This window comes from Ictalurus furcatus, chromosome 28 (assembly GCF_023375685.1).
Source record: "Ictalurus furcatus strain D&B chromosome 28, Billie_1.0, whole genome shotgun sequence".
NCBI classification, from domain to species: Eukaryota; Metazoa; Chordata; class Actinopteri; order Siluriformes; family Ictaluridae; genus Ictalurus; species Ictalurus furcatus.
This window is the reverse complement of record NC_071282.1, coordinates 2,224,986-2,234,105: the sequence shown is the minus strand read 5'-3', so window position 1 is coordinate 2,234,105 and position 9,120 is coordinate 2,224,986. Positions and strand designations below refer to the sequence as shown.

General features: G+C 44.2%; 1 protein-coding gene across 8 annotated transcripts; it reads left to right on the top strand.

The window, feature by feature from the left end:
- Positions 1-1,232: 1,232 nt before the first annotated feature.
- dpf2 (double PHD fingers 2) lies at positions 1,233-8,960 on the top strand. Of its 8 annotated transcripts, none has more exons than XM_053617515.1 (12): positions 1,233-1,386; positions 3,020-3,180; positions 3,297-3,422; positions 3,541-3,725; positions 4,144-4,236; positions 4,361-4,442; positions 4,786-4,827; positions 6,806-6,943; positions 7,120-7,251; positions 7,357-7,469; positions 8,075-8,156; positions 8,271-8,960. In XM_053617515.1, exons 1-12 carry the CDS (start codon positions 1,355-1,357, stop codon positions 8,351-8,353), a joined length of 1,269 nt encoding a protein of 422 aa, XP_053473490.1. In that variant the 5' UTR covers positions 1,233-1,354; the 3' UTR covers positions 8,354-8,960. The 8 variants fall into 8 exon arrangements, with proteins under 8 accessions (XP_053473490.1, XP_053473492.1, XP_053473489.1 ...); XM_053617517.1 differs by having other exon boundaries at positions 1,234-1,386; positions 3,297-3,404; XM_053617514.1 differs by having other exon boundaries at positions 1,234-1,386; positions 7,117-7,251.
- Positions 8,961-9,120: the final 160 nt, after the last annotated feature.

The window sequence follows — 9,120 nt, the reverse complement described above, 5'->3', positions numbered from 1 at the left end:
CAAAATTGCATAAAAGTGTGTAAAATTGAGTACAATTACCATAAAATTGGCCAAAATTGTGTTAATTTGGATTTAAAACAGCAACTTGGGCACAAATCACATGCACACAATTTCTACACCAAATGTAGCTGATTAGCCAGGGAACGTTTATAGCCTCCAGTTTAGCAAACTGGTTCAGAAGCTCACACAGACTGACAAAGCTACGACGCTCGACACTAGAAATAATATAAGGATAAAAATATGTCACAGAAGCTGAAGGTCTTTAACCGAATCACTTTCTTCCTCAGCACCTAGCTCAGTGTCTCAGACTCAGGAAGGGGGCGTGGCCTAATGTGTCTTAGACACACCTGTAAAAAAAAAAAAAAAATACACATACACTTTAATATGAAAACAGGATTTTTAAAATGTATTTATTTATTTTTATTTGTTTTAAATGGCCTGAAAGCTGCACTGATCACTGGCTGTAGGTGAAGAGTTTTGAGATTTTGTGTGCGTGTGTAGCACTTTCTTCTGTCCTTGAATATGTTAAGAAACACATCAGAATAATACTGCAACAACACTGCCACCATGTGGCCAATTGTAGAACTGCACTCGTCTTTGGCAGTAAGCTACCCGTGTGATCGAAGATGTTCTGCAGTGACCCAAAGAGTAGAGTTGTATTTGTTTGCCTCCCAAAAACACGAAGAAGAAGAAGAAGAAGAGATGGAGCATTAGTTGAAGGCAAAGAACATTAAAAATGAAAGCATTTAGTATTCATTCATTAGTTTAAAGGCTAATTTTGATATTAAAAATATTGTAAAAAATAAATACTCTCACAATTTTTTTGTTTTTAAAATGTTTTTTTTATTACATTTTTTTAAATAACAAGTGAATAAACAGTCACTTATGTGTCTTTAAGTTACATTAAACCGTTATTTCAGTCATATTTAAACAGCAGTATTCATATATTTGAATATTATAATAACACTTACATTCGACAATATTTATATTAATGTGTATTTGTGTATTTAATTAATTATGTTAAAATAGCAATAATAATATCGATTAATCGATATTGTTAATATTATTGATCAAATAATACCGAGCTGCAAGTGTGTTACACGATAATAATAATAATAATAATAATAATAATAATAATAATACATTTTAAATAACATTATTATAAATAATAAGTTCAAGTTGCAAGACATTTAAAAAAAATTTTTGGTTTGTAAGTTTATTTATTTATTTATTATTATTATTATTGCGGAGCGACCTTCTTAACCACGTGACCAGCTTCCGGTCTACTCCTCGCCTCTTTGGCGCGCATGCGCAGTTGGAGACTCCCATTCAGTACAAGCGTAGGCGAACCAAGATGGCGGCGGTGGTGGAGAATGTTGTCAAACTGTGAGTACATTTCTCACGCTGGTGTGACTTAAAAGCCAGCCGTTGGCGTTTTAGCGCCGTTTTAGCGTGTGTTAAAAGGAACTTAAGCCGTTTTGTCGGTGGTCGTAACTTAGAACAGCGAGCGACGCCTTGAAGCGCACTGTAGTAGCTTGTCGCTAACATTAGCTAGCTAGTTAGCGTTAGCTTGCACTGTTGGCTAACTTGCTCGAATGTCCTAGTCGAGGGTTAAAAAAAAAAACCTACCTCCACTGTTATTTCTATCCCACCCATATTCAGGGCGTCGAGTCCCACTTTTGCTGCGTCGGGATTGGTTTGTTGTGTCACGCCCACTGCGATGTAATTGGCTGGTTCGACTGGGTTTTCGACGAAGCTTTGTTGGAATGTGGAATGAACCTATCGGAGCGCAGGATAGTAAAATAAGGGGCGGGGTTGCGGCGGAATACGGGTGGGGGAAAAACAGCCGGTCTTGAAGGGGAGGGGAACGAAATGGGTCAAGTTTTTGAAGGTTTTCGTGACTTTTTAACGAAAGGAATTATTTTTAAAAAGCACAAGAGTGTATTTTTAAACGTGCAGCGGTGCTATAGAGCTGCTGGTAATCCTGTGTGTGTGTGTGTGTGTGTGTGTGTGTGTGTGTGTGTGTTTCACCCCTGGGGCTATAGAAGCCGCCCTGCCTGCACCACCTGCTCTAAATATCAGCTTGAACTCGCACAAACTCGCCCAGAACCCTCATCTTTACCTCCCACTTTAACTCTGTAGCCTGTAAACCTACCTCATATACATTTTAATCAAATAAAACAATACAGTGTGTCATTTCCTTTAAAGATGCACAGTACGCCGACAGGATGAGGGGGTTGTGCCGGACCTCTCTGTGCTGCTTTAAATACTTCGTTATTGTAGTATGAATCCTGATGATCTGATCTGGTTTGACCGTATTCATTTTGCGACACACTGGTGAGTTTCTCGTCATCAGATCACTACGGTCAGTGTGGATCGCTTCCTTGGGCAGGGGGAAGTGAGACTTAAACCAGGAAATGATTTTGGTTCACGAAGCAGTTTTCATAATTCAATTCCCTTTCGAGTGTGAAGCTCGAACGCAGCGAAGCATCCGTCTGTCCGTACGCAAGGCGGACGTGTCGGTTTATAAAAAGGCCGTTGACGTTGATTTGGTCGTAAACGGTCGGTTTTCTCACTTCTCGGACCGGTCCCGTGGCGCCTGTGGTCTGACGTTTCTTCGGTTCCTCCCGTTTATTCCTATTCGACGCCCAAATACGGACGAGACGTTCCACTTCGTCCTTCCTGTCACCGTCCTCTCTTCCTTCCCTCGTTTGGCCCTTTCGGGAGTGCTTTCTGGCTCTTAGCGGCTGCTCGGCAACGGCGTGTCACCTCCTGCTGTCAGGATCTCTCTCTCTCTCACTCCCACACACACACAGTGAAAGGGCTGAGCAGCTGCTCCGCCTTCTGCTGCTGATTAGCCTCTCGCACAAAAGGTGTTGATTAAACTCCTAGGCTGTGTTGTTATATACACACACACACACACACAGGGGAGGGGCTGAGTTAATCTGATTTCATGAGATGTCAGAAAAGAAACCACAACTTTTAATGTCTGTGTGTGTGTGTGTGTGTGTGTGTGTAGACTGGGAGAGCAGTACTACAGAGACGCTCTGGAGCAGTGCCATAACTATAACGCCCGTCTGTGCGCAGAGAGGAGTGTGAGGATGCCCTTCCTCGACTCGCAGACCGGCGTCGCCCAGAGCAACTGCTACATCTGGATGGAGAAGAGACACAGAGGACCGGGTATGATATACACCACACACACTCACACACACGTTTAAAAAAAAAAAATGGTGTGTGAGTACCAGCGCCTCTGTCTGTCTCTCTCTCTCTGTCCCTGGGTGTGTGTGTGTGTGAAGGTGTGGCTCCGGGGCAGTTATACACGTACCCCGCCCGCCGCTGGAGGAAGAAGAGGAGAGCTCATCCTCCAGAAGACCCTCGACTGGCTTTCCCCTCCCTGAAGACAGGTACTCTTCTGAAGACAGGTACTCCATCAGGAGCTGCAGCGTTTACGGATCCTGTACACGTTTGTCGCTCCTCGTCATACTTTAATGAAACGTTCGTTCGGTGAGCAGAAATGTGTGTGTGTGTGTGTGCGTGTAGAATTGGACCTGGGTCTGAAGAAGGACCTGCTCGGCACCAGCGATGGCAGCAGCAGTCTGGAGGCCCTGCTCCGAGGAGAGCCGCTGGAGAAGAGAGCGGCGCTGGAGCTCAGAGCGAACGACGAGGAGCCCGCGCACAACGAGTACACGAGCGGAGGACTCAACCCTGCGACCAGAGCGAGGAAGGTAACACACACACACACACACACACACACACACACACACACACTTGCACAGTAACACGTACGCAGTCCTCAACCCTTACACCTTCTGATCACACTCACGCCGCCCCATAAGACTTTTCGTCGAGAGGTTACCTACCTTCCTGAGTTTCACTGTTGAATCGAAGTGACCGGCCAACTATGTTATAACAGTTAAGAAGAGCTCTTCAGTAGCTTTCAGACCACACCAGGTGAGATCTCCAGCGCCCGAGACAGAGGCTACAGAAACCGGGCATTTTAGCCGACTTTGGAGCTCTCTTCCTGGTTAACATGACGCCTCAGAGGCTTCTGTGGAGCTCATTACGTTTCAGCCGGTCACTTCCGAAGATCAGAGACTTTATATATTCAACCAATCAAATCGCTGTGTGCGTGTGTGTGTGTAGAGAATCGTGGAACCTGATGACTTCTTGGATGACCTTGACGATGAAGATTATGAGGAAGACACACCGAAGAGACGCGGCAAAGGCAAGGGAAAGGTATGTGTTGTTCGTGTTTATCGATTATAGTACGGCATGCATCGTTTATACCGTATCAGATCGTTACGGTTGCGGGTCATGTGACTTCCGATGATTATTAATCGTAGTCTTCGTGTGTGTTTAGGGGCGGGGCGTGAGCAGCGCCCGCAAGAAGCTGGACGCAGCAGCCGCTCTCGAGGATCGGGACAAACCTTACGCCTGCGACAGTGAGTCACACGCACGGCATTCTGGGAAATGAACTTCAGAGTAAAAAAAACCCCAAAACAAACGTATTTGTATCCAGTTTTGTAATAAAATTCATGTACAGTGACACTTTTGATTACAGGTATTCTGTTGTTGTTGTTTACACTCGTTTTCACAGTAGCGCTCTTTATCTCCTCCATCTCCTTTAAGACGCGCCGCAGTGCCGCGCTGAAGTTCCTGTTTTCCTTCGTCCTTCAGACTCGATCATTTGACTTCTTTTTATTTTTCCTGATTCTCAGTGTCACTCTGTGAGTCTGTCTGTTCTCTCCCTCGCTCTTTCTCTTTATGTCTCTCGCTCTCTTTCAGACACTTTCAAACAAAAGCATATTTCAAAATCTTCTGAACGAGGTATATTTCTCTCTGTCTCTCTCTCTCTCTCTTTCTCTCTCACTTCCTGTTCCTGCTTCTCCCCTCTGCTTTTCACTGCTTGATTTGTGAATGGAATTTTTTTGTGTGTGTTTTATGTGCATTTATTTATTTATTTATTTATTTAGGTCAGGGTGGTATATTGGGAGTGTGTTAGTTTAAATCTTGCGCTATACAGAATTCGGGCTGCACCGCAAACAAGTTCTGCTACTAAACCGTTTAATTACGAACGTGCTAGTTTACAATAAACACACAACTCCAGCTAGGCTGCTTACCAAACATCAGGCATGACATAAGATGGCGTGTGTATATATATCGCTTTTAACAATCGACGTTGTCTCAAAGCAGCTCGACGGAAAAGAAAAGAAAAAAACGGTTGTCGAATTACTCGTTAGCTTAGTTTTATTTTAGATCTGGTGAGGGAACGATGTGTATAGCTGCTGTAACGTAAGTGGAACAGGGACTCGCTCGTTTCATGGAGGTTCAAGGATGACCGGTGTAACTGTAAACGGATAAAATCGTGTCGTTCTTTTAATGTTTCACAAAAAAAAAAAATCAATCATCGGCTTTGATAAATTGCTACGAGTTGTCGGAATTCGACGAAGCTGCGAAGTTTCAAATAAGCGCACGTTTATATTCTTATTCTTGTCCGCGAGCTACTCTAGCTAGGCTAGTTAGCACACGCCAGACATGTTAGCGTGCTGTTTTAATCGTTTAACGTTGTCGCATCTGTCGGGTAGCGTTAATGGCGTACAATTATATATCGACTTATTTTTAAAATCGTATTGAACTCGCCGGTGAGGGAACAGGCGTAACGTAAGTGATAACAGGAACCCGTTTTGCGTATGTTGAACGTAGCTATAAAACGCTATGTACGAATTTTTTATGTAGTAAATCTGCTCACACGGCGACGCTCATCGTGCGTTTTGTGTCGTTCTTTCCTTTCTCTGTGCCCTTTCTCCTTCCTTCCTTCCTTCTTTTCTTCACGAGGTCTGCTGCTGTTTTGGAGTGAATGCGTCTGCTTTGCTGAAACCTCGCCTTATCTTTCCATCTTTCCCCTCATCTATCTCTTCATCCTCCGTGTTTTTTTTTTTTTTTACGTCTCTCTCTCTTGGTTTTTTTTTTTTTTTGCACCCTACTAAAAATACCTCTCTTTGTTCTATCGCTTGTTGCATCTTCCTCTCTTCTCCACTCCTTCGCCTAGACTGAAATAGCACCTCTGCTTTTGTTTTTGTTTTGATCATTTGTGTGCGTTTTGTGTGTTTTCAGACTGAATGCTTAGAAGAACTGCTCCTGTTTTAGTGCTTTAATACAGTGGCTTGTATAAGTATTCACCCCCCAGACACCCCAACAACCCCCCCCCCCCCCCGCTGGACACATTACCCCCATTTTGTAGCGTTACAACCCGAACTGAGCAAAACACTGCTGGAAACGCCGTTGCGTGTGTGAAGCATGGTGGTGGTAGCATCACGTTGAGCATTACCGTTGGCTTCATGGGGGGTGAATATGTATGCGAGCCTTTATATTTTGTTGCATCTCATGGTAAGCTGAAGTTGAACCTCTCATCCTCCAGGGTGTGTGTGTGTGTGTGTGTGTGTGTGTGTGTGTGTGTGTGTGTGTGTGTATTTATGATTATATTTAATGTAACAGTCTGAAGTAAGAGAATCACAGTTTTCACACGACGCCTCTCTCGATACAGTACGTGTGGTTCCCCGGAGAAACCATGATCTTTGTGGAAGCCTACACCTCACCCCACACCCCACCCCCCACCTTACCGTTAGGCTTTAGATCTATTCTACGTTTACGTAGACAGTGAAAAGTTCTGAGTATTAGCAGTGTGTGTCTCTTAACGTGGCTTTGCGTGTGTGTCAAGAGTGAACAAAACACTGTACGGGTGCAAAATAGCTGTGATGCTAAATAGGTTGTGTGTGTGTGTGTGTGTGTGTGTGTGTGTGTGTAGTCTGTGGGAAACGCTACAAGAACAGGCCCGGTCTGAGCTACCATTACACCCACTCTCATTTAGCCGAGGAGGAAGGGGAGGAAAAGGAGGAGGTGGAGCTTCAAGAGCAGACTCCGCCCCCACCCGAGGAGCCCAAGAGTGAGGACTTCATTTTGCTCTGATTTTATTCATTTATTTATTTCTACGTAGCACACACACCTACTGTTCTGTACCTCGTGTTTCTCCATGTTATAGAATATAAATATAAAGCGTATGGCGTGTTTATTATTTTTGATATATTTAACCTAGAAGGTTGTGTTTTTTCTCTCTAGCAGCCCCTAAGAAAGGTCCTGATGGTTTGGCTCTGCCCAACAACTACTGCGATTTCTGTCTGGGTGACTCCAACCTGAACCAGAAAACCGGCCAATCAGAAGAGCTGGTGTCCTGCTCCGACTGCGGCCGCTCCGGTACGAAAGAATACGTCTGTTTTTAATAATAATAATAAAAAAAAACATTCCAGCAATCGCTGTTGCTCTAACACGGTCTCTCGTCTTTCGCTTTCCGTTCTACAGGTCATCCCTCGTGTCTGCAGTTCACCCCGGTGATGATGGCGGCGGTGAAGACGTACCGCTGGCAGTGCATCGAGTGCAAGTGCTGCAATATGTGCGGCACGTCGGAGAACGACGTACGTTTGGTCTTACTGTGGTTTCTATAGTAACGCCTCGTTCGTAGGGACTTCCATGGCGGACGATCGGGAAAATCCCGAGCTTAATAATCGGTGTTGCTTAACGGAGGATACGGTTGATGCGGTGGTTTGGAAGGAGTCTCCAGCGCTAGAGCCTTGTCTTATTACCTTATAGAGTTTATAGTTGCTGTAACATCTTCGAGAAACCGTCTCGCAGACGTTCCACAACCTTAAACGTAACTATAAACGGATAAAAATCACCACACAATGTTCTTTAACTAAATTTAAAAACCGTAATGAAAATAAAACACTTCAAGCTGTGCTGTTGTCGGAAATTCGGCTTCGTTGGGGTAAGAGTCACGCTGCGTCCCGATTCTTTTCTTCTAGAAGCACGCCACCTAGTGGTTTTACTCCTTATTGACGCTCACGTGCGAGAACAAACAATTAATCGATTCGAAAGCTAGCTACTGGACAGGGAGTAATATCACAAACTTGTGATTTTATTTATTTATTTATTTATTTATTTATTTATTTATTTATTTATTTTACTGCCATACCTGACCAGGTGTATTGTGGGTAATCTAGAATTTCCTGCTTGTCCACAGGACCAGCTACTCTTTTGCGATGACTGTGACCGAGGCTATCATATGTACTGCCTCACCCCACCCATGTCGGAGCCCCCTGAAGGTAAAAACACACACACACCCACACACGCATGCGCGCTATAACAGCGCGCTAGCTTCCCATGTAGTATCCTTGCACGCGGAATTAACCCCGCCGTTCTCCACGTCCGCTCTGCAGGAAGCTGGAGCTGCCATTTGTGTTTGGACCTGCTGAAAGAGAAGGCGTCCATATACCAGAACCAGAACGCTCCGCCGTCGTGATGGACCCGCCGCAGAACACTGAGCCCTGCGTTCTCGGTCCCCAGCTCTTTAGGTGGCCACTCGGCAAGTGAGATAAGAGATGAGATGAGAGAGAGAGAGAGATGCTGGGGACCGGAAAAGGGAAACATAGTGAACCTATTTACCCAAGGAAAGGGAGGGATGAAACGGATAAACAGAACACGAATCCCTCCTCTTTGGCAGGTTTAATTCCAATATGACTGTTACACAGTTCCACGTTTTAAACTACCCACTGCTTTTTGTTTTCAACTATTAATCTGAAACATAATACATAATGATAATAAGAAGAATAGCGATTATAACTGACTGACTAATCCAAACCCAAACTGTCCATCAATCCACTTTGAGAATATACGCCTCTGCTCATTAGTAAACGCGTCCTTCAGCTACCCGGAACGTTCACCACACTATCTGACATCGTTAGAGACTACTCTTAGTACCGGTTACGTTTCTGGTCACCCAGTAATAGTTGAAACCAATCAGCATGCTTGTTCGTAATAAGACAAACGGTAGCGTGTTGGTTTTGTTTTTTTTTGTATATTTATATATTTGTAAAGCATATAAAGGTGTGATGTATTTAAAAGTGAGATTATAAAAAAAAAAAGAAAAAAGTGATTGGTTATTATTTTAGCCTGTTTCTTTATGTTGCAAGCCAGTGCCATCGCTGCGTCTGCTTCGCCGCCATCGTCGTCGCGGGGGAAGGGTCGATGATCGTCCCTTAAGATGGGTTGTTTTTTTTTGTTTTTTTT

Excerpts from the sequence above, each read along its gene's own strand:
- dpf2 (XM_053617514.1), top strand. The coding sequence starts at position 1,355 with ATGGCGGCGGTGGTGGAGAATGTTGTCAAACT. Across the intron at positions 1,387-3,019 it reads GTGGAGAATGTTGTCAAACT|ACTGGGAGAGCAGTACTACA; the intron begins GTGAGTACATTT and ends GTGTGTGTGTAG. Across the intron at positions 3,726-4,143 it reads CTGCGACCAGAGCGAGGAAG|AGAATCGTGGAACCTGATGA; the intron begins GTAACACACACA and ends GTGTGTGTGTAG.